This window comes from Pongo pygmaeus, chromosome 10 (genome assembly GCF_028885625.2).
Source record: "Pongo pygmaeus isolate AG05252 chromosome 10, NHGRI_mPonPyg2-v2.0_pri, whole genome shotgun sequence".
Taxonomy (NCBI): domain Eukaryota; kingdom Metazoa; phylum Chordata; class Mammalia; order Primates; family Hominidae; genus Pongo; species Pongo pygmaeus.
This window is the reverse complement of record NC_072383.2, coordinates 25,913,303-25,938,859: the sequence shown is the minus strand read 5'-3', so window position 1 is coordinate 25,938,859 and position 25,557 is coordinate 25,913,303. Positions and strand designations below refer to the sequence as shown.

Below are 25,557 nucleotides of genomic sequence, written 5' to 3'. Positions count from 1 at the left end.
TGTGCCATGCTGGTGTGCTGCACCCATTAACTCGTCATTTAGCATTAGGTATATCTCCTAATGCTATCCCCCCCCCCCCCACAACAGTCCCCAGAGTGTGATGTTCCCCTTCCTGTGTCCATGTGTTCTCATGGATGAAATTGGAAGTCATCATTCTCAGCAAACTATCACAAAGACAAAAAACCAAACACCTTATCACTCATAGATGATAAGAGTTGTTTCTTAACTAATATTACACAGCAGTAAGGGTGGAGCTAAGGTTCCAATGAGAAGCTTCTTTCTGTTACATAACCCCTAAATGTATACACCAAAATTACTAGGATGCTTTTGCAATTAACTCCTTCAAAATTATAAATTCATATAATTTTGGAAAGATATTCACTGTCCATATGTATCCACAAAATGTTGAATTTAGGAATCTAAGTTTCTGTTCCCAGCTCTTCCTCTTATGTCAATTTGAATGAGTTCTTTCATTATTTGCCACAAACCCTCACCGTGTCATAAGGTATAATAAAGAACACGTGAAACGAAGTGCTTTTATTTATTTATTTATTTATTTTTTCAGACAGAGTCTTGCTCTGTCACCCAGACTGGAGTGCAGTGGCACGATCATGGCTCACTGCAGCCTCAACCTCCTGGGCTCAAGCAATCCTCGTACCTCAGCCTCCTGAGTAGCTGGGACCACAGACACACGTCATCATGTCTGGCTAATTTTTACATATTTTGTTGAGACTGGGTTTTGCCATGTTGCCCAGGCTGGTCTCAAACTCCTGGGCTCAAGCAATCTTCTTGCCTTGGCTTCTTCAAGTGCTGGGATTACAGCCATGAGCCACTGCTCCTGGCGATGTGCTTTTTTAAATTTGAAAGGAATAATATGCCCAAGCCCAGGTCACTGGTTCTCAAACTTAATGTGCATCAGAATCAGCTGGCTACACCTCCAGAGTTTCTCATTTCTAACAAGTGTCCAGATCATGTTAATTTTGTCACTCCAGGGACCACATTTTGGGAATTGCTGGCCTATGGGAAGTAAATGAGAAATGATTTAATGTCATTTTTGGAAGTTAAAAAAGATTTTGGTGGTCACTGGTTTTTGAAAACTCTTTGAAGACTGGGTGGGGTGGTTCACAGCTGTAATTTCAGCAGTTTCGGGGAGATGGGGTTCTTGGGAAATGAGCCCTCCACCCATGGGATCTGATGCTATTTCCACGTAGATAATGTCAGAGTCGTTGAAACCAGAGTGACTCCATCCTGAATAGGGGCTGGGTAAAATAAGGCTGAGACCTACTGAGCTGCAACATGATGAGACCCTGACTCTATTAAAAACAAAACAAAACAAAACAAAACAAAAAATGGCCGGGCGAGGTGGCTCACGCTTGTAATCTCAGTACTTTGGGAGGCCAAGGCGGGCGGATCACGAGGTCAGGAGATCGAGACCATCCTGGCTAACATGGTGAAACCGTGTCTCTACTAAAAATACAAAAAAAAAAAAATTAGCCGGGTGTGGTGGCAGGCGCCTGTAGTCCAAGCTACTTAGGAGGCTGAGGCAGGAGAATGGCATGAACCCGGGAGGCGGAGCTTGCAGTGAGCCGAGATCACGCCACTGCATTCCACACTGAGCGACAGAGCGAGACTCCGTCTCAAAAAAAAAAAAACAAAACAACAACTCTTTGGCCATCTATTTAGATGAGTTGGAATGCTACTTTGATTGGTTTTGCCAATTTAGATTTTTGTAATTAGGGTAGTTTAAAAAAAAACTCTCAAATTACTGTTATCCTTTGTTAAAAACCAAAATCTTTTATTATTAGTCTTCTGCTTACAATATAAGTAAAATGAATGTTTTGTATTAATAACTGGATTGTATATTGCATGGTTACCACTATGTAACAAAATTAATAGCTTAAAATTACAAGCATCATTTTAAAATTATTTTTCATGTTTGTGGGGTTGACTAGGACGGCCTAAGTGGTTTTTGCTTGGGGTCTGTCACACGGTTGCTGTCAGTGGCTGGGGTTAGAGTCAGCTTACAGGCTTCCTAACTCGTATGGCGCTGGAGGGAGTGTCTCTTAGCATGCTAATGCTTCATAATTTGTGTATAATGAACAGTGAGGATGACCAGAGGTCACTTTCATTGCCATCTGGGCTGCAAAACTCAAGGAGTTGAAGGCTTTTCCGGCATTATTTGTTCTCCATGTGGTCTCCTCAGGATGGCAGTCACAGAGTAGGCAGCCTTCTTATGTGCTGACCTACGGCCCAAAATCTATATGTCTCAGCTGACTGAGCCCAGATGGAAGCTCTATTGCTGTTTACGCCCTAGCCTCAAAACTACTCTTTCAGGAAAAATTCTCCAACTGAGTTTTTCCTCTACTCTCACACCACCACAACAATAGTCAACATAGGAGACTTCTATAATCAAAGGTGTAGGGATTTCTCCCCACCACCAAGCAGTGAACCCCAGCTGGATGTCCTCCAATTCAGTTCCCACACAATTATTACGGGAAAGCGGTCCCAATCCAGACCCCAAGAGAAGGTTCTTGGATGTTACACAAGAAAGAATTTGGGGCGAGTCCATAAAGTAAAATAAAATTTATTAAGAAAGTAAAGGAAAAAAAGAATGGCTACTCCATAGACAGAGTAGCTCCAAGGGCTGCTGGTTGGCTATTTTAACGGTTATTTCTTGATCATTTGCTAAAGAAGGGGTAGATTATTCATAAATTTTCCAGAAAAGGGATGGGCAATTCCTGGAACTGAGGGTTCCTCCCCTTTTTAGACCTTGTAGGTTAACTTCCCATCATTGCCATGGCCTCTGTAAATTGTCAAGACACTGGTAGGAGTGTCTGTTAGCATGCTAATGCATTATAATTAGCTTATAATGAGCAGTGAGGACGGCCATACATCACTTTCATTGCCATATGGGATTTGGCAGGTTTTGGCTGGTTTCTTTACCACATCTTGTTTTATCAGTGGGGTCTTTGTGACCTGTATCTTGTGCCGACCTCCTATCTCATCCTGTGACCTAGAAAACTAACCTCCTGAGAATGCAGCCCAGTAGGCTTCAGCCTTATTTTACCCAGCCCCTAATCAGGATGGAGTCGCTCTGGTCCAAACACCTCTGACATTATCCACCTGGAAATAGTGTCAGATCCCATGGGTTGAGGGCCCATTCCCCAAGACCCTAACCACCCCCACCTGGCCCAGACACCAGACACAAGTCCTGACCTCTGGAATGTCTGACTGAGTGGCACCAAGTTGGAGTTCCCATGACCCTCTCTTCTGGTTTGATTAATTTACTGGAGCGGCTCACGAAACTCAGGGAAACACAGATTTAGTAGTTTATTGTAAAGGATATTGCAAAGTGTATAGATGAAGCGATGTGTAGGGTGAGGTATCGGGGGACGGAGTGCAGGGCTTCCATGCCCTCCCTGGGTGTGCCACCCTTTAGGAACCTCCATATGTTCTGCTATCCGGAAGCTCACTGAAGTCATTCTTTTGGGTTTTTATGGAAGCTTCACGTCAATATTCCTTCTCCTGGGGTATGAGGCAGGACCCTCACTGGAGAGGGTCTTTTATTTTATTTCATTATTTTTAGAATATAAGATAGGGTCTTGCTATGTTGCCTAGGGTGGTATTGAATTCCTGGGCCCAAGTGAGCCTCCCGCCTCTGCCTCCCAAAGTGCTGGGACTACAGGCATGAGCCACCCAGCGCCTTTGGAGAGGATCTTAAGACTCACAGTCAGAAAGGAGGGCAGGAGAAGGTCAGAGAGATTCTGCTTCCTGCCCCTGAGGCCTAACACACCCAGCATTATAACAAAAGACTGTAACAAGGGCTATGGGAGTTACCAGCCAGGAACTGTAAATCACACAGTATTATTTCTGCCTTACTCTTATCAGTCATGATGGTTACAAAGGCCTGTCCAAGTTCAAAAGGAGGAAAAAAGCACTCCACTTCTTGATGAGGAAGGTCAGGGTTCTGGAAGAGCATGGGGGACTGGAAATATTGTTCGGCGATTCCATGGAAAATACAGTCTGTGATAGGCATCAGTGATAAATGGGGAGATATGGTGGATGTATTGTTTTCCTCTGAGTGCCAGATTGGGTTCTAGGATTTCACAAGCCAGATATTATTGAAGTGGCTACGTTGTCTGGGGTATGCACCTTGGGGTTCGTCTTTTCGTGCCAGAAATATTTAGGACAAGGACTCACACGAAGAGTTTAGGAGTGGAGGTTTAATAGGCAGAAGAGAAACAGAAACAGTTCTCTCTGTAGAGAGAGAGGGATCTTCGAGTGGAAAAGACCATCCAGCAGCGGATGAGCTGGATGTTATAGTCAGGTTTGAGGAGGAAGTGTCTCATTTACTTAGGGCTAACAGATTGGTTTGATCAGGTATGACATTTACATAGCACACTGGGAAATCTGGTTGCCCCACCCTAATCCTTTTATGCAAATGGGATTTCCTAGTTGCTTGGAGCCATCTTGTCTGCTGCTTACTGTACAGGTGGCTGACAAAGAGAAGGGAAGATGGAGCCGCCATCTTGAACATGATTGACACAGCTGCGGGTATCTATGTCTGCAGCTCGATTTTACAGGCTGCTCTTAGTTAGAAAGGGGCTGCTTTTCATTAAAACGAAAACCTTACTGAAGACTCTCGTATCCTCGCTATCTGCAAGTGATTTCTTCTTAACTCCTGTATCATTATTACAGTGTCATAGGAATCTCGGAAGTGTGATTGCCTTGTGGAGAGAACTTCAGGGTCCCTGAATTTTCTCACCAATCATATTCATTTCATTCTCTGTTTACCTGTTTAATAAATGTTGAGTGGCTACTATGTGCCCAGGACTTTGCAAGGTGCCAGGAATAGGATATAGGATGGCAAGCAAACCAGCCATGACCTTGCTCTCAAAGAATTGTTTTCTATCTTTCTTTTTTTTCTGAGACAAGGTCTTGCTCTGTCGCCCAGGCTGGAGTGCAGTGGCCCGATCTCAGCTCACTGCAACTTCCACCTCCTGGCTTCAAAAGAATCTCCTCCCTCAGCCTCCCAAGTAGCTGGGATTACAGGTGCCCACCACCACGCCCGGCTACTTTTTGTATTTTTAGTAGAGACAGGGTTTCATCATGTTGGCCAGGCTAACTCCTGACCTCAAGTGATCCGCCTGCCTCAGTGCTGAGATTACAGGCATGAGCCACCATGCCTGGCCTGTTTTCTATCTTTTTTTTAACCCCCACATGGAAAGTTAGGCAGGAATTTAATTTCAAAGAGTTTCTTCCCAAATATTGTGGTGAAACGTCTAGTCCATTTATGTTTCAGGCTTTTTCATAGATATTACTGTTTCTCTTAGACTGATAGACTTAGGACATCACATGATTGAATGTCAATCTGACTTTTAAGTTCAATAATAGTTTCATTTTTTAAATGCAAAATTAAATAGGAGTAATATCCTTGATCATGTTTCTGCTCCACTCATTGGACCTATTGAGTCTAGAAGCCATTTTATTTTGAGAGCTACAACTACATGTGGTTTCTGTTAATATCTGAAAGTAATTTTTAATATCCGAAGGATTCAAATAGTGATAATATGTGAAGGTTTCAAATAGTGGAGGAGAGACGCGAACTGTGAGTAGGGAACGTGGATTAAAGGAAATGAAAAGTTGATAATCGGCACTTCATTTTCAGGTTGAAATAAATATTTAGTGAAATAAAGCATAATTTTAAAAGATGGATAAGACATGTATGTACTGTTTAATGTGTACTAATAAATAAATGCTTATAGTCGCCATCCAGATAAAGAAATAGAACAGCTGAACATCACAGAAGCCCTCGCGTGTCCCATTCAGATCACAAACTCTGTATCTTTCTACTGGTAACCATTATCCTTACTTTTGTGATAACCTTTCTTTGCTTTCCTTTATGGAGTGTGTGGATTCTTAACACTATAGTTTTGCCTCTTTTTGAATTTAATGTAAATGAAAATATATATATATATTGTGTGTGTGTGTGTGCTTGCGCACGTGTGAATACCCTTTATTGTTTGAGCTTAGTGTTATGTAAGATCTATGCAGGAAGGACCAACCCTAACATTTGTGGGGCCTGGGACCTAAGTAAAGACAGAGATGACATGGTCCACTCCATATCTGTTCCCATCCCAGTTCTGCCCTGTGCTACAAGGGGTCATCCAGACACTGCATAGGTAACCTTACCACCTGCAGGCAGATGACCTTTGCCTGTCCTTTGGACTTAGGCCTGGGTACCCTACTAGTGGTGTCTGCTCTTGGGATGACAAACTTGAGGGGCCCATCCGCTTTATATATATGTGTGTGTGTGTGTGTGTGTGTGTGTGTGTGTTTGTTTTGTTTTTTTGTTTGTTTGTTTTTTGTTTTTTTGTTTGAGCTAGAGTCTCTCTCATTCGCCCAGGCTGGAGAGCAGTGGTGTGATCTTGGCTCACTGTAATCTCCACCTCCTGGGTTCAAGCGATTCTCCTGCTTCAGCCTCCCGAGTAGCTGAGATTACAGGCACGTGCCACCATGCCTGGCTAATTTTTGTATTTTTAATAGAGACTGGGTTTCACCATGTTGGCATGTGAGCCACTATGCCCGGCCTCTTTTTTTTTTTTTTTTAAGAGACAGGGTCTCACTATGTTGCCCAGGCTGGTCTTGAACTCCTGGCCTCAATAGATCCTCCGTCCTTGGTCTCCCAAAGTGCTGGCTCAGTCATTATGTTCTTTACTGCCATCCATTGCAGTATAAAAAGAATAACAGTTTTCCCTCAGAATGTTCTTGGTGAAACAGTAACAATTATTAATTTTATTAAATCTTGGCTCTTGAGCAAATGTCATTTTAATATTCTGTGTGATAAAATAGCAATGTCACATAAAGTACTTTTACATACTTAAGTACTATGGTTGGTTCAAGAAAAAGGAGTTGTGTGATTGTCTTGAGTTTGTAAATGGAACTACTTTTTTCATCGAGCACCGTTTTTACTTGAAATAACAAAGTATGAATATGAATGCAGATTTGGCCATTTGGCAGATTTTTATTTATTTATTAATTTTTTTGAGACAAGGTCTTGCTGTGTCACCCAGACTGGGGTGCAGCTCACTGCAGCCTTTACCTCCTGGGCTCAAGTGATCCTCCTGCCTCAGCCTCCTTAGTTGCTGGGACCACAGGTGTGCACCACCATGCCCAACTAATTTTTAAATTTTTTGTGGAGACAAGGTCTCACCACGTTGCCCAGGCTGGTCTCGAACTCCTGGGCTCCAGCAATCCTCTCGCTTCAGCCTCTCAAAGTGCTGGAATTACAGGCGTGAGCCACGGTTCCCAGCTCACCTTTTCATATGTTTATTGGGTTGTTAAATATGTTCTTATTTGAAGTGCCCACTTGTTCAAGTTTTTTGTTCACTTTTTTATTGCTGTCTTTATAAGTTTTTGATGACAAGAAATACGTTTAAATTAAAGGCAGTTTTGTCAATCTGCGTTATGTTTGGAATTTGTCGTGTCTTTAAAGACTCTTTTCCTGCCCTTGTATTATAAAGACATCCTATCGTATTGATTTTGTCATTCACAGTTAGGTCTTTAATCCTAGAAGTTGATTTTTGTATGAAGTAGGGGCCCAATTAATTTTTTTCCACCTATGTGTACCCAGTTTTCCCAGCACCATTTAAAAAGACAGTTCTTTCCCCTCTGATATGTCATGATGACATCTTTGTCATGTACACATGAGTTTGCTTCTGGATCTCTATTTGTGTTCAGTTGTTTTACTTGTCTGCATAGATGCCACAGTCTTGGTCTCTCAGTCGTTGTAATGAGCCTTGCCTTCTAGGAAAGTTCCTTCTACTTTGTTCTCCAAGAGTGCCTTGGATATTCTTGGTCATTTTCTTTCTGTATAATTTTTAGATTTGGTTTATCAAGTCGATAAACTTTTGTCATGCAGCTTGTTAAAAGAAAATAAAATGCCCTAATGTGATTTTTTTTTTCATTTGGATTACATTGAATACATAAATCAATTTGGGGAAAACCAACATCTTTGTAATATTGAGGCTTTTTATCCATGAGCATGAAATTGCTTTCTACATTAATAACTTGGTAAAGTTTTATATTTTCCTTATGGATCTTTCACTTCTTTTGTTAGATTTTTCTCCACCTAAGTATTCTATCTTTTAATTCTACTGTAAATAGTGTTTTTATTTTCTAACTGCTGCTATTACGTAGGAATATAATTTTGCATCTGGCCAGCTTGCCTAAACAGATGATTTCAAAATATTATCTGTCAGATTTTCTGGGTTCTCTATCTCTGTAATCATATCATCTATGTTTTATGATCTATGGCAGTTATATTTTTTTCATTTCCAAGCTGATATTTTAAATTTCATTATTTTTGCTTTATACTGGTTGTACATATTCAGTTAAAGTGGTAATTGATTGCAGTAGGCAATTTGCAATGTTCCCAGTTTGATAAGGAAAGCTTTTACATTTTACCATCAAGCATAACATTTGTTGCGAGCTTATTATAGCTATCCTTTGTCACTTAGGGAAGTTATCTTTGTTTTTTAGTTATCTAGGAAACTTTAAAAAATCAGAAAAGTTAGTTTAATTTTATCAGATGCATTTGCTACATCTAATGAGATGATCATAGTTTTTTTTTCTCCCATAAACTGTTAATATAATGAATCACATTTATTGATTTTTTAAAATGTTAAACCAATCTCCATTTCTGGGATAAATTCAACTTAGTCATGTTGTATTAGCCTTTTGTATATCTTATATCTATATTACTGAATGAGATTATCATAATCTTTACATGTATTTGAAGCCATGTCATTAAGTGCATACAATTTTTATTAAATTTTTAATTGACAAAAATTGTATTTATTTATGGAGTACGATGCAGCGTTTTGATATATGTTTACATTGTAGAGTGACTAAATCAAGCTAATTAACATACTCATCACTGCACGTATTTTATCATTTCTTGTGGTGAGAACATTTGAAATTTAATCTCTTAGCAATTTTGAAATATATGATACATTATTATTAACTACAGTCACCGTGCTGTCCAATAGGTCTCAAAAACTTATTCCTCCTGTCTAATTGAAATTTTGTTCCCTTTGACCAACATCTCCCAATTCCCCAACCCCTAGCCTCCTCTGGTAACCACCATTCTACTCTCTACTTCCATTAGTTTGATTTTTTCAGTCCATATATAAATGAGATCCTGCAGTATTTGTCTTTCCGTACTTGTCTTGTTTCACTTAGCATAATGTCCAGCAGGTTCCCCATGTCATTGTAAATGACAGAACTTTCTTTTTTATAGCTGAATACTATTCCATCGTGTATACATACCACATTTTCTTTATCGATTCATCTGTTGATGGACAGTTAGGTTGCTTCTGTATCTTGGCTATTGTGAATAATGCTACAATAAACATGACAGCACAGATACCTCATACTGATTTCAATTCCCTTGGATAAGGGTCCCCAAACCCTGGGCTATGGACCAGCAGTGGTATGTGTGGCCTGTTAGGAACTGGACCGCACTGTAGGAGGTGAGCAGCTGCGAGTGAGCATTACCACCTGAGCTCCATCTCATCTCAGATCAGTGGCAGCATTAGGTTCTCATAGGAGTGTGAACCCTATTGTGAACTGTGCATTGCAGGGATCTAGGTTGTGTACTTTTTATGAGAATCTAATGCTTGATGATCTGAAGTAGAATGATTTCACTCTGCAAGCCTCCCCACGCTCATCCCTGTGGAAAAATTATCTTCCACAAAACTGGTCCCTGGTGCCAGAAAGGTTGGGGACTGCTGCTTTTGGATATATACCCAGAAGTGGGATTGCTGAAGCATATGGTAGTTTAATTTTAATTTTAATTTAATTTAGTTTAATTAATTTATTTTTAGCATCTAGGCTGGAGTGCAGCAGTGCAATCATAGCTCACTGCAGCTTCCAATTGCTGACCTCAAGCCATCCTCCCAACTCAGCCTCCCAAAGTTCTGGAATTACAGGAATGAGCCATCTCACCCAGCCCTATTTTTAGTATTGGGGAGAATCTCAAAAAGTTTTCCATGACTATACTAATTTACACCACTACCTTCAGTGTACAAGGGTTCCCATATCCTCACTAATACTTATCTTTTATCTTTTTGATAATAGCCATTCTAAGTATGTATAGTTTTAAAATTATGAAGCTTAAATTCAACCTTAGGGAGTTGCCACTCTGTCACCAGGCTGGAGTGCAGTGGCGTGATCTCGGCTCACCACAATCTCCACCTCCTGGGTTCAAGCAATTCTCCTGGCTCAGCCTCCCAAGTAGCTGGGACTACAGGCACGTGCTACCATGCCTGGCTAATTTTTATATTTTTGGTAGAGATGGGTTTCACCATGTTGGCCAGGCTGGTCTCAAACTCCTGACCTCAAGTGATCCAACAGCCTTGGCCTCCCAAAGTGTTGGGATTACAGACGTGAGCCATCACACCCAACCTTGAAGTTGCCTTTTTTATCTTCAGTAGTGCTTCTTGGCTTAAAGTCTTTTGTTTTTTAAATAGTAACAGAACCTTGCCAGTTTTATTTTAGAAAGTATTTGCAGGCCAGGTGCAGTGGCTCATGCCTGTAATCCCAGCACTTTGGGAGGCCGAGGCAGGCAGATCACTTGAGCCCAGGAGTTCGAGACCAGCCTAGGCAACATGGCAAAACCTCGACTCTACAAAAAACACAAAAATTAACTTGGGTGTGGTGGTACGTGCCTGTAGTCCCAGCTACTCTGGAGGCTGAGGTGGGAGGATTGCTTGAACCCAGTGGGTAGAGGTTGCAGTGAGCCAAGATCTTGCCACTGAACTTCATTCAGCCTGGGTGACAGAAAAACAACTCTGTCTCAAAAAATAAATAAATAAATAAATAAATAGTAAAAAATAAAGTATTTGCATGATATATCTTTTTCTGTCTTTTTGATTTAGATATTGTGAGCTGAGTCCAATCTAACAAACTTATCTTTTAACCGAAGCTTTAGTCCTGTTATATTTAATAAACTAATAATATATTTGCACTTAAATACAACATCTAATTTTATGCTTTTTAATTATACATGATTTGCATTTCTTTTTTTCCCATGTAAGTTTTTAGGGTATACATCTTTAAAGGCCTTACTTTTCATTATCGTTCAGTTTAACTTATTTTCTGATTTCCATTTTTCTTCTGTGACCTATGGTTTAGTTAGTGGTGGATTTATTTTCCAAAATATGGATGGTGCCCAGTCAAATTTTGGTATTGATTTCTGGCTTATCTTGTGGTTGGAAAATATGTGAATTCTACAGCTGGTCTGTGTAAGAGTTCTCTGTGTCAGTTAGGAAAGTTTGTTGTTCCTGTTGTTCATATCTTGTATATCTTTACTAAGGTTTAGCCTGTTTGTTCTATAAATTACTTAGAGAACGCGTGTTAAATTTTCCCACTAAAATTATTGATTTTTCTCTTTTCTCTGTATTTATCAGTATGTATCTACTGAAGTCTTTCCAAATCCCTGCTCAGTGGTTTGTTCGGGACAGCACTTTGTTTGAGGGAGGTGACGTGGCCTAACATTATGGTCTTGAGCTGCCTGGTTTCTGTGATTTAGGGACTGAACCAGCTCTGGTCACATCTGGATTATCTACTATCCAGCATTCAAATGAATCAGATTACATGAAAGGATATGGGGGTACTCTTTGGGGGCCACGGTGCCACAAGGCCTTTGGTTTCAATCTCCATTTCCTAGGGAATTAACCTGTGCTGTGTGATTCTAGATGTTTTCTTCCTGCTCCCTTAAATAACACATGTAGGTGGCTCCTGCTAAGCAGAGGAGAACTCGGAATTCCTACCAAATTCTGATAATAAAATAACTTCCCCCCACCTCGACCATTGTTTTTACCAGTCCTGTCAACTGTTAGCTTTCCTGAATTTAATGATCTCAGGTTGAGGTCAATGTCAACAGCTTTATGGGATGAATAAGATGAACGCCCATAGGAAAGTCAGTCTCTTGAACACAGGGGTTGTTTTCTTTTAGTTACCCTCTAAGATTTTTTCTCTTTTATCTCCAGTTATTTGAAGGATTGAAGGCGTTTCGAGGAGTAGATAATAAAATTCGACTGTTTCGGCCAAACCTCAACATGGATAGAATGTATCGATCTGCTGTGAGGGCAACTCTGCCGGTATGTAAATGTAGGAGTTTCTTTTGTGTTTCTTTTAATGTAACGGGTCACGGTGTTGGCCACCAAATAAATAATTTCTGAATAGTTAGATAAATGTTCAGTACAAACCATTATTACCTACTTTAGTTAAGTAAAAATACAAGAAAATGGCCAGGCACGGTGGTTCACTCCTATAATCCCGGCACTCTGGGAGACTGAGGTGGGCAGATCGCTTGAAACCAGGAGTTCGAGACAAGCCTGGCCAACATGGTGAAACCCCATCTCTGCAAAAAATACAAAAATTAGCCGGGTTTGGTGGCACATGCCTGTAGTCCCATCTGCTTGTGTGGCTGAGGCATGAGAATTGCTTGAACCTGGCAGGTGGAGGCCGCAGTGAGCCAAGATAATCACATCACTGCCCTCCAGCCTGAGCCGCAAAGTGAGACTCTGTTAAAAACAACAACAACAACAACAACAAAACAAAAACCCAAGAAAATAATATCTATTTGGCAATTCCACAATTTTTTAAAATCAGTGTCTGTGGGGGATTCATATGCAAGTGAGAGATGAAAGAGTAAGGAAGAAAAATGTATCTCAAACTAAAATAATATTTGAAGACCACATGAAATTAATATTGAAAATGGAAAATATGGTGGGCAGCACAGGTATTTGGGGGATATTTTGCCTGATTGCTTTAGATGCTAGCAAGATATAGAAACTTAATTATTTCGATATTTTATCTTAAGTAATGTTTTGAGATAAAAAGATATCAAAACGGTTTCTCATGGCCATTGAATCGTGGCTGTCACAATGTTTGTTATGGAGCAGAAATCATTGTAAGATGGGTTAGATTTTTTTTTTGAGGCAGTCTCACTCTGTCACCCAAGCTATAGTGCAGTGGCACAATCTCGGCTCACTACAACCTCCATCTCCGGGGTTAAGTGATTCTTGTGCCTCAGCCTCCTTAGTATCTGGGATTACAGTGCATGCAGCCATGCCCAGCTATTTTTTTTATTTTTTTATTTTTAGTGGAGACATGATTTCACCATGTTAGCCAGGCTGGACTTGAACTTCTGGCCTCAAGTGATCTGCCTGCCTCAGCCTCCCAAAGTGCTGGGATTACAGGCATGAGCCATCGTGCCCAGTTTCAGGGATTTAGCCCAAGCTATGAATTCAGGAAGCCTGAGGACAGCTAAATCCAAGTGCTCTTCATTCCTCCGCCTATTTTTGTAACCCGCATTTCACCCACCTCCTTTGGAGGCCATAATATAGTAGCAGAGGGGAAATTAAGGTAAATTCTTTGGACTAGGTCATAGTTTCGCTCTTCTACCCATTACAGCTAGATCACTGGGGAAAGATCTTTAAAATGGGGCCGGAAGGAAAGGGAAGTAATATTTGTTAGACATCAATTTTGCTACCAAACTGTGTTATGTGGTTTCACATTCCTTATCTGTGTAATCACAGCAGTAAGGCATTGCTAAGAGGATTATTTGTTGTACAGTTTATTAGTGCCTTTGTACAGAGAAGAAAACTTGAGTCCAGAGAGATTAAATGACTTGTCTGAAGTCACACAGAGCAAAAGGACAGGGCAAGAAATTAGATCCAGGTGTTTTTATTCCTGGTCAAGTTCTCTTCTCACTGAATTCTGTCTCTAGACAGCAATACCAGGGGCTGAGGCAGGTGCTACAGGGTTCACCTACATGATTGGCAGTCCCAATTTCTATAACATTACTGTATTATTATTGCTGTTACAGGTTAATATTTAAATAGACAAATTCTGACATCATGAGCTTTACTCAGATGCTTATGACTGACTCATTTCTACCTTAGATGACCCATCACATCTCTGAAAGTATGTGTCTCTGCCTTGCAAGTCAGCAGACTAAATTATTTTAAAAAGTATCACCCATCTAGTAGATGTAATTTTTTTTTCTTTAGAATTAAAGTGCTCTTTGCTTTTGCCAATTTTCCTATTGGGTTATCTATCTCTTCACTGACTTTGGGGATATCTAAATATATATACCAGTTAAAATCCTTTGTTGATCATGCTACCAATAACTTCACCCAGTTTGTTGCTTTACATCTTTTGAAGAACGGAAGTCCTTAAGTTTCAAATAGTCACATTTTATCCATTTTCTTTTCCTTTATGATTTGTGTTTTACATCTCCTACTTAAGAATCCTTTCCTACCTTAAGGTCACAGAGATATTTTGTACTTTTTAATAAAGTCTTAGTATTTTGTCACATGTAAGTATATGATCTAATTAGAATTGATTTGGGGGTATGGTAAGAGGTAGGGATCTAATCTTATCTTTCACATATGGATAGCTCGTCATCCCATCACAATTTTAGGGGGGAAAATCAGAAAAAATTGTTTGGTTTTATTATTACTTTAAAATTTTTTTATTGGTACCATAAATTATACATATTTATGAGGTACATTGATGTTTTCATGCATGCATATAATGTGTAATGATTAGGATAAATAAGAAATAAATAAATAAAAATTAGGATAATTAGGATATCCATCACCTCAAACATTTCTTATTTCTTTGTATTGGGATTATTAACAGTTTAAATGCTTCAGTGAGGATCATTTATTATTGCCACATTGTGAGAAAATTCTGAAATTTATTATGTTTTTCATTCTTTCAGGTATTTGACAAAGAAGAGCTCTTAGAGTGTATTCAACAGCTTGTGAAATTGGATAAAGAATGGGTCCCATATTCAACATCTGCTAGTCTGTATATTCGTCCTACATTCATTGGAACTGAGGTGCAAACTGACTCCTTATTTTGGGGTACTTTGCTGGGCAAGTTATTATTGTTTATTGTTGTTTGAAACTTCTAGCATATAGTTTGCAGTAGCCCCCCAGTAGCATCATTAATGACTTTTTCCTTCTGATTGTCAAGATTAGAGGTAGCAAACATTTTCTGTAAAGCGCCAAACAGTAAATATTTTTTGGCTTTGTGGCCATATAGTTTCTAATAAGATATTAGATCTCTACCTCTTACCATACCCCAAAATCAATTATAATTCGATTATATACTTAAATGTGACAAAACACTAAGACGTTTATTAAGAAATACAAAATATCTCTGTGACCTTAGGTAGGAAATGATTTTTTTTTTTGAGACAAGGTCTCTCTCTGTTTTTTTTTTTTTTTTTTTTTCTACTTTGTCACTTAGGCTGGGGTTCAGTGATGCGATCACGGCTGACCGCAGCTTTGACCTCCTGGGCTCAAGTGATCCTCCTGCCTCAGCTTCCCAAGTAGCTAGTACTACAGGCATGTGCTACCATGCCTAGCTAATTTTTAAACTTTTTGTAGAGATGATGTCTCACTCTGTTGTCCTGCATGGTCTCAAACTCCTGGCCTCTAGCAATCCTCGCACTTTGGCCTCCCAAAGTGCTGGGATTACAGGCGTGAGCCACTTCACCTGACCAGAAAGGATTCTTAAACTCTGCCATTTTAGTACTAAAGCAGCCATAGACAGCACATAAATGAGTAAATGCAGGCTGTTTGCCTTGCCCAATTAAGACTAGTCATGATTTTCGAAGTTTACAAGTGCAGTGCCTCCCATTGTGGCAGCACTTCTCTGAGGTAGAAATGGTTTTGAAATTTAGGGGAGGGAGAGCTGCTGCTTTTCATTTTCCTGAGGTCTTGGGATGACTTGGCACGCAGTGAGAATGGAGGGTCCCCTTCCCACATAGAAAAATGGTGAAAATAAAGTTCACAGTAGGAGTTAAGGAAGGAAATTGAAGAGCTGAGATGGTAGGTTTAAATAACATGACATTATTTCCTGGTGGGTCACAGTCTCTTGGTTGGGTGCCCTTGTGAACAAAGGCATGGATTGGGTATGCCTGGAGGGGCCAAGGCCTTTTGAGCAGCCGAGTGTGTTTATATGAAGACCCTGTCACTTGTCTCTGGTATCTGCTAGGCAGCTGTGACTTGAGAGTGGGTGATATTGAGGGATAATTGATGGAAGGAGATTGGATGTGGCTGGCAGGTAAAGAGATAGGGAACATATGGAGATATTTGGAATAAGAGAGTGAGATAGAGCGCTTTTGCTATAGCCTAGCCATTCTGTTCTCTACTAAGTGTTGCGGGGTTACCAGGTTTTCTACTAGGCTGTATGAATGCAAAAGGTAGAGAGGTATATAGGGCCATGGAATAAATACCGAAGTGTTTTCTTTGGTATCCTTGATGCCTTTCGAAAGCCTTTTAAGGATCTAGATAATGAATTTCGTGAATTGCAGTCTCTCTGACTAGTTTTAAAGAATAGGAACAATTTTAAAAAGTCATCTACTTCCATAAGTTTTTTGACATTTTAAGATAATTGAATTTTTTTTTCGGCTTTTAAGTTCCAGGGTACATGTGCAGGTAGGCGTGTTATATAGGTAAATGAAAGCCATGGTGGTTTGCTGTACAAATCAACCCATCACCTAGGTATTAAGCCCAGCATTCATTAGCTATTCTTCCTGATGCTCTCCCTCCTCCCGCTCCTCCCGACAGGCCCTAGTGTGTGCTGCTCCCTGCATGTGTCCATGTGTTCTCATTGTTCAGCTCCTACTTACAAGTGAGAACATGCAGTGTTTGGTTTTCTTTTAATATTATTTTTAACTTTATGATAGGAAAAAGTACTTTTTAAAGTTGGTTGAAACATTGTTACTGATCTCAAAGCACTACCTTCCAGTTATTCTGAGATACTTTTTCAGTCTAAGATCTGATACTCCTATTCCTGGTTTGTTGAGAGTTTTTGTCATGAATGGATGTTGGATTTTGTCAATTGCTTTTTTTGAATCTCTTGACACGACTATGTGGTTTTGTACTTTATTACATTATTAATGAATGAATTATATCAATTTATTTTTGGATTTTCAATCAACCTTATTTTCCTAAGCTAAATCCTTCTTGGTCATTGTGAATAATCCATTTTTTTTATCTTGCTGTATTCAGTTTGCTAATATTTTAAGAGTTTTTGTGTCACTGTTCATGAAATATGTTGATCTAGTTTTTGTTTTTCTTTTCTTTTTTTTTTTTACATCTCCCTCCTCTTCCTCTTGATCTAGTTTTCTAATACAGCTGCACTTCAACTTACAATGGTCCTACTTACGAGTTTTTGACTGTATGGTGGTGTGAAAACAATATGAGTTCAGTAGAAACTTATTTTGAGTACACATACCATTCTGTTTTTTTACTTTTAGTGTGGTATTCAATAAATTATGTGAGATAATCAATACTTTATTATAAAATAATACACTTTTAGATGACTGTGCCCTACCATAGGCTAATGTAACTGTTCTGAGCACATTTAAGATAGGATAAGCTAAGCTATGATGGATGTTTGGTAGGTTAGGTATATTAAATGCATTTTCACCTTAAGGATATTTTCAACTTAGGATGAGTTTATTGAGTTGTAACCCCATCACAAGTTGAGGAACATCTATGTGTCTAATTCTAGTAAATCCTTTAGACTTCCAAAATCCTATAGTCTAGAGTTAGACAAGATCTTAAATCAGGTTTTGTGGTCTATCTTGTAGTCATGATCATTCTCACTATTAGGGAGTTCTTAACTTTTTGCATTTGAATCACCGAAGTGTTATTTAAAATACACATATGGAATCCAATCCCCAGAGACTCTGAGTAGCTCTGGTGAGTGATTCTGATGCCTGCCCACATTCAATAACCTTAGCACAAAAGCCCTGCCAAGTGGTTCTCTTTCACTATACACTCTATCAACTTATGTACTTGATCATACTTTGGACCTCAAAATCAATAATTTTTAAAAATCTACTTCCTAAGTTGTGAGGTAAGAATTGAAGGAAATAATGAATACCATTTGGGGAGTCAACATTATTTATTAACGAATACCATTTGGGGAGCCAACATTATTTATGTTTGGTTGGTATATTTATATCAACTATCATTTTCTAATTAATGGTATAGGCAGAATAAACCATCACTTGTGATTCAGAAGGGAACATGATACAAATAACACCCAATAATGTATATGGATTTAAACAGTTCTGCCCCCCACAGATGTTACGCAATTCATGTTGGTAATGATCATTCATTAGGTTTTCTTGGTGGCTACATTTGATATGCGAAGTCCTGGCTGGAAGACCGGTGTCAGTGGCTTCAGGTTTGCTGGGATTCTTTCATCAGAGATGACTGGCTTTTGCTTATCTTTTTATGTTGCTTGTTTCTATGATGGGCCTAGCTGTCATTGTCTTCATAGAATAATTGCAAGCTCAACTCTGTGTCAGTTATGTGATTTTTTTTTTTTTTTTTTGTCCTGTCTTGCTTTTGGCTGACTTCTGTATGTTTTTCTTTCATGTCCTTTTCATAGTTAGATTAACTGGGTCTTATGTCCAAAAGATATTTTGATTTCTTTGAATGAATAAATCTATGTTAGGCTACTGTATTAGGTTTTATAAACACCTAGTTGATCACTTGTGTCCAGTCTCTGTTCCCTGGTATGGTAGTCGCTGTGTGTATAGAACATTGAGAATTCTACAATGGACACATTGGTGTTGGGCCCCAGCCCGGACCCAAATCTAAATTTCTAGAGCCAGGATCAGAGACTCTGCATTCAACAAACTCTCCAGAGATTTCATAACCACTTTTAAACGAATCACCATCCCAAACCTTGTTAAGGAATGAAATATATGTCTGCCAGTAATTTCAGTGCTTTAAGTCATTGAAAGCTGAACTTTTAATGGCACCAAAGTGGAAATATTTACATAATTGAAAGCTAAACTTCATCCAATGGCAGTGTTGAGTTCACTTCCATAGGCCCTGATATGACAGTCTAATATTATTGTTTTTCACATAAAATAAGATTCAGTCACTGCCATATAATTAGGGAGTGGCTCTGCTACTGGACTTAAAATATTTCATTATGTTTGCCAAGCTCTGCCTCTTTACATGTTTTATAATTAACTGATCCTTCATTTTTATTTTGTTTTATTTTATTTTTGAGATAGAGTCTCGCTTGGTTGCCCAGGCTGGAGTGCAATGGTGCAGTCTTGGCTCATTGTAACCTCTGCTTCCCAGGTTCAAGTGATTCTCCTGCCTCAGCCTCCTGAGTAGCTGGGACTACAGGTGCGTGCCACCACGCCCAGCTAATTTTTGTACTTTTAGTAGAGACGGGGTTTCACCATGTTGGCCAGGCTGGTCCCAAACTCCTGACCTCAGGTGATCTGCCCACCTCCGCCTCCCAAAGTGCTGGATTACAGGCATGAGCCACCATGCCCGGCCTCCTTCATTTTTAATAATCTTCATAGATACATACTTGTTGTACTAATGTTTTTGTGTAGTTCCTCATGATCAATAATTAAATCAATTACTAAAATCCTTATAGATTTATGATGATAATAAACAGAAGTGTGTATTATTGAAACATGTTTAATTAACTGTTCATATATAACCAGTGAGTAGGGATTGCCAATTAAAAATACCAGGCTACCAGTGCATGGAAATTTGAAGAAAAAAACGACCTGAAATTCAGAATACTCCAAAATCTGAAACTTTTTGAGCACTGACATGACTAAAAATGCACATTGGAGCATTTCAGATTTCATTTTTTCAGATTAGGGATGCTGAATTGGTAAGCATAATGCAGATTAATCCAAAATCTGAAAAAAATCCTAAATCAAAAACAGTTTTGGTCAGAAGCTTTTTGGATAAGGGATAGTCCAAGCTTTTTGGACTGAAGCTTTTTGGATAAGGTATAGCCTATAATACATAAATACATAATACAGGATAATAATTGACCTGAATGTATAGCATCAGTATGGTACACAAATATTTAAATGCATGTACTTTGTTGGATATTATGTTATATAAACTTCTTGTAAAAAGTTTAGAGAGTAAAATCATTCACATTACCAAAAGATTTCTCATATTTATAAAAAGGATTATAGTAGCATTTTAATCAGTATCTCCTAAAGTATTTATTTATGGGTTGTTAAATCTAAAAGAGAAACTACAGTCTGGAGGGCTCTAAACTACTGCTGATTACATATCAGTTGGGAATTAAGAGAAAATCTCAGATCATAATATTTAAATAAAAACATTTACATGAATGATTTCTAAGTTTTCACTTTACTACACAAGATACTAAAATTATATGACTGTCATGTTCAATATTGGATACTTAACAACACTACATCCAAGGAAGCCAGGTTTTGCTGATTTTAACCTGGTCCTGTTTAGTAACTCCGTGCAGGTACAGTGGTACGAACACATGTGGACACACAGACCCAGACCTTTATTTCCTCGGGGATTCTGGTAAGTGTAGAGGTGTCTTGACCATAGTCAATAGCAGAAATATGTACAACCACAAGCTCTGAAATTCCATATGATCGTTGCTCTTAGCCTTCCACTTTTTAGGCATATGTCAGTCCCATTTCATCTCACTCTCTCCATTTGGGAGGTGGTAGAGTGAGACAATACTAAACTCTACCAGGGCTGAGAAGAAGTGTCTTTGAAAAGGGTTGAATCTGTGATGCTAGAGACAGCCTTGGAAACTGTCAGGAGTTAGCCCAACCAGGACTGTGACCAGATTCCAGGCTGTCCACCACAGATTTGCAGGCTACCTGCAGATTTGACTTTTTCAAATGTACTCAAAGACAAGCTGACTTTGGCTAATGCAGAAATTGATTAATTCCTCATATTCAGTAAACTTTATCCTCCTACACTTAGATTGTCCGTAAGTACATCTCTGGAGTTGAGCTCAACTAGAAAGAAGCTGTCTGCATTTAGTTAATACTAGCATTGGATGCACACAATACAATTTGAATAATGTAGAGCAACATTTTAATCATCTCTCATAAGCAGTTTCCCCATTTGCAACTTCCTGGGAAATCTTTCATTATGAAATGTTCATTAGAACTCCCATTTTAAAATCCTGCTGCCATTTTGTGAGTGAGCAGAAGAAAGACTGGAGATCAGACTTGTCAGTTTCAAATGGTTCACTCCTTCATTTCTGGTTCACTCCACAGGGAGCTTAAGGACATGTGCATTTCATAGACATGCCTTTCACCTTGTTAAATCTTAAGATTGCACATACAATTCAGCCTGTAATCATATCAATTCCCATGAAAAATATTTTCTTAATTCACTGCCTCTATTTGTGCTTATACATCTAATCATCTTTTTCCTTTACAATTAGTTTCTATGAACAGAAGAATCTGAAAGATTTAAAGACTAGTTAGCACAGCAGCAATTTATAAATCATTAATTTGGGTACTGTCCATACATTTAATGTGTTCTTTTTCATAGTCCTATGTGAAATACATACACATATATATATATATTCCATTGTTTATAAACAATATTGTTTTATTTGCATAACTCAATATATTTTATATTAACAGCTCCGTTTTTAATGTCTTAAGACATCGAGTCTGTTTTTAGAGATACAGTCTATTTGCCTTGATTTTAGCCTGTTATAATCAGCTTATTATTATCTGGCCACTCTTACCAGTGAGTACCATCTTGAGGCTGTTCTTGCTCATTTCATCTTGTCACAGGGGATGTTTTTTACTCTTTGGAGTTTTGGTACACCAGGTTAATTATGCTCCTCATTCATGGTACTTCCATCATGGGGCATATAAGGTTCCTCTCTTAGTTTTATTCATTTGTATCTTCATTCATCACTCTCATTTCCTCTCTCTCCACTAGAAATCATTCTCATGTATCAAATTAATATTATTTTGGCTTATATGTGTTTTTAAAAATCTCATCGTTTTTTATACATGTAATTTTAATTTATGTAAATGACTTTGTCCTATGGATTTCATTGTGTTTCTTCTCTTTTTTGCCCAGCACTGTGTGTTCCATTTCTATCCAGTCTACTATGTGTACATCAAATCCATCATTTCTAACTGCTGCATAGTTCATAATGTTAGGCATCTTCCACATTGTATCCCAATTCCCTAACTGGAATCCCAGTTCCCTGCTACCTCACACAATGCTCCAGTGAATAGCTGGAAAATTATACTACCCAAGGAATTATTGAAAGTGATTATATCCCAGCAAAAGGCCCAGGCCCATCTTACACTTCCACCCCAAGAAGGTACTGCTACTTTTCAGGAATGGCCTGGTCTCCTTGGCGAAATTGGCATTTGGTCTGTTCTTAACACTGTCCTCTGGCATCAGAAGTGACCCCACTTGTCAGGCACTGTACTCAGTGCTTTCCATGCACTAACTCTGATAACAATCTTTTCTTTTTCTTTTTTTGAGACAGAGTCTTGCTCTGTTGCCCAGGCTGGAGCGCAGTTGTGTGATCTCAGCTCACTGCAACCCCCGCCTCCCAAATTCAAGCGATTCTCCTGCCTCAGCCTCCCCAGTAGCTGAGACCACAGGCGTGCACCACTACCCCTGGCTAATTTTTGTATTTTTAGTAGAGATGGGGTTTCACCATGTTGGCCAGGCTGGTCTTGAACTCCTGACCTCAGGTGATCCACTCAACCTCCCAAAGTGCTGGAATTGCAGGCATGAGCCACTGAGCTCAGCCTGATAACAATCTTGTGAGCAGGTGCTGCTGCAGTATTTTAGGGATGTGAAAGTAAGGTCCAAAGCGGTGAAATAAGAGCCTGTATGCTCTTAACCTCCATCCTGCAACATCTTTTATGTGTCAGTCCCTGCGCTAAGTCTAGGGATACCATGCTGAGCAAAAACTATCTTCTTGCTTTCACAGAGCTCAGTGTCTGGCAGGGGGTCAGACTTTCATAATATAAACCCACTAAATGAGTGCATATTGATGGCGGTCACTGCTGTGAAGAAGTGGGAATGGTTAGCATGGAAACATAGCCCCGATGGGGGCGACTAAGTTCTTTCCCATCTCATTCTACTATGTCTACTTTCATCTCTGCTTTTTTCTTTTCTGAGCTATCAGCTTTCTTGCTCTCAACTATATTTGATATATTTAACCAGATTTTATATATTGTATTATGTATTTTATAATGTATATATATCATATAACATACACATATACATACATACACACAGTCAATTAAGTCTCAAGTTCAATTACAGTGTTTCTAAGTTTAGGACTATTCATTTTCATTTTGGCAGAGAAATTATCTGGTAAAAAATTCAAGTAGATCCAAAGGTATACAATAGATGGGAAGTTTCCTTTTCACTCTCACACTCATTTCCATCCAGGGTTCTACAATTCACCTCCTTCCAAGCAATTCCTATTGCCAGCTTTTCTTATACCCTTTCAGAAATACACACACACACACACACACACACACACCCCCTTACATGTGTTTGTACATTATCTCTCTTTTTACAAAATTGGCAGTGATTCTTTGTCCTGTTTTTGCCACTACTCAAAAATTTTAAAACAAATTACACACCCATAAACATACAATTTAAAGAAAAGAGTGAAAGTGAAAATCTATGGACCCAGCACATGGTTAAGATGAGAGCGTGATGGGTTCAATGGAAAGCCTTTGTGTACCTTTCTCCTTTGCCTCCCTTCCCTCTCCAATAGTGTCAACCACGTTGGGGGTTATAGCAGTTCCTTCTTCATGTCCCTCCATCCCCCATCTGGTATGGCATTCTCTTTTACTACAGATGGACATTTTGGCAGACATATGTAGTTGCTTCTCTTTGGTATTTACCTAGAAGTTGAATTGCTGGGTCACAGGGTGTATGTATGTTTCACTTTAGTAGATATTGCTGTTGTAGGACTTTCTTCTTAGTTTAGCTAAAGATGGGGTCCTCGTCCTATGGCCATGAAAAATTAGGCTCGCAGACAATTTGAAAGGTGAGAATAATGGAATTTATTGGGAAAAAAGGGAAACAGGGACTCTCCACAAAGCCAGAGTCCTGCTAGTGTGCTTCCCGCCTTGCAGATTGAATCCCAGGTACCACCCAGGAAGAGGAGGGGCCAGGCTCCTCCCCACTGTGAACGGTGTGAACGTCTGTGGCTCCCCAGTGTGCAATCATCCCAGTGGGCAGGCCGGTTGGAGTTTCTCTGGGGTCTCCTTCCCACTTGGCTGTCTCACTGCCAAACTCCCAAAGTGCTTATACCAGTTTACTCTCCCATCAGTGGTGTATGTATTTGCTTCATTTCTTTGCCAATACTGATACTGTCTTATTAACTTTCCTCATTCTAATGTATACAGTCTTGTGTTATTTGTGGTTTAATTTCCCTGAGAACCAATTATGTTGAGTACCTTTTCATAGGTTTACCAGCTACAGAAGTCCTCTTGTGAAGTGCCTTTGCAAGTCTTTTGTCTTTTTAATTTTTTGCATCTTTGTATATTCTAGATATAAGTCCTTTGTCTGATATATGTATCACAAATAACTTTCTAGTCTGTGGCAAATCCTATGTTGGATAAATGTACTGCAAATAGTTTCCCAGTCTGTAGCTAGCTTCTGTGTCTGTGTCTTGCTTTGTCACTTTCTTACTGATATCTTTTGATGAACAGAAGTACTTAATTTTAAAGTAGTTAAATTTTTCTTTACGTTTTATAATTTTTATGCATTTTAAAGAAATTTTTTGTTACTCCAAAGTCATACAGGTTAAAGAAATTCTTACTCCAAGAACATTCTTTTAAAGTTTTGCCTTTTTTCATTTAAATGAAATCCATATGAAAGTGAACTTTGTATCAATTAACAGATTCAATTTCTTTTTTTTTTCTACACGGAGACCAAGTTGTCCCATCACCATTTATTGAGTGGTCTATCCTTTCCTCACTGATTGCAGTGCCAGTTTTGATATGTCATGTTTCCATAGATGAAGAATATTTTGGGGCTCTCTATCTGTACCTTCCTTTTTAAAAAATATAAATAGTGGTGATACTATGAACAATTTTGTTTGTATTATTGTTTTTTGCACTTAAAATTTGTCTTGGAGATCTTTTCATTTTGGTACATATGGATATACCCCCTTTTTTTTTTCCATTTTCCTAGGTGTGGGGTATCCATTGGACATATGTACCATACTGAATTTAATATAGAATGTCATAAATTACAAGATGTAACATTATTTTATACACTGAGATGGAGAATCAAACTGCAACACAGTACCTTCCTGATCATCCTGAGTGATTCATGAGTTAGTTATACTAGCCTCTTATTTCTTTGAGGTATACGTTTTCTGAGGGAATCTGCCATTTCTCCTGCCATGAGTTGCATTGCTTGGCTCGTGATAGGCATTTTTATTTTTGCATGTAATTTTGTAACAAATGCTAACACCGCTTTATCTTTTTGTTTTTCGAGACGGAGTCTTGCTCTGTTTTCCAGGCTGGAGTGCAGTGGTGCAATCTCGGCTCACTGCAACCTCTGTCTCCCAGGTTCAAGCGATTCTCCTGCCTCAGCCTCCTGAGTAGCTGGATTACAGGCATGTACCACCATGCTCGGCTACTTTTTGTATTTTTCGTAGAGATGGGGT

General features: G+C 39.0%; 1 protein-coding gene across 7 annotated transcripts in view; it reads left to right on the top strand.

Moving 5' to 3' along the window:
- Window positions 1-25,557, top strand: part of BCAT1 (branched chain amino acid transaminase 1) — a 133,461-nt gene that overhangs the window by 51,543 nt on the left and 56,361 nt on the right. For all 7 annotated transcript variants that reach the window (XM_063672525.1, XM_063672526.1, XM_054443143.2 and 4 more), the window contains 2 exons: window positions 12,054-12,164; window positions 14,798-14,917. In XM_063672525.1, coding sequence (XP_063528595.1) covers window positions 12,054-12,164; window positions 14,798-14,917 — 231 coding nt within the window. The remainder of the gene's footprint in view (window positions 1-12,053; window positions 12,165-14,797; window positions 14,918-25,557) is intronic.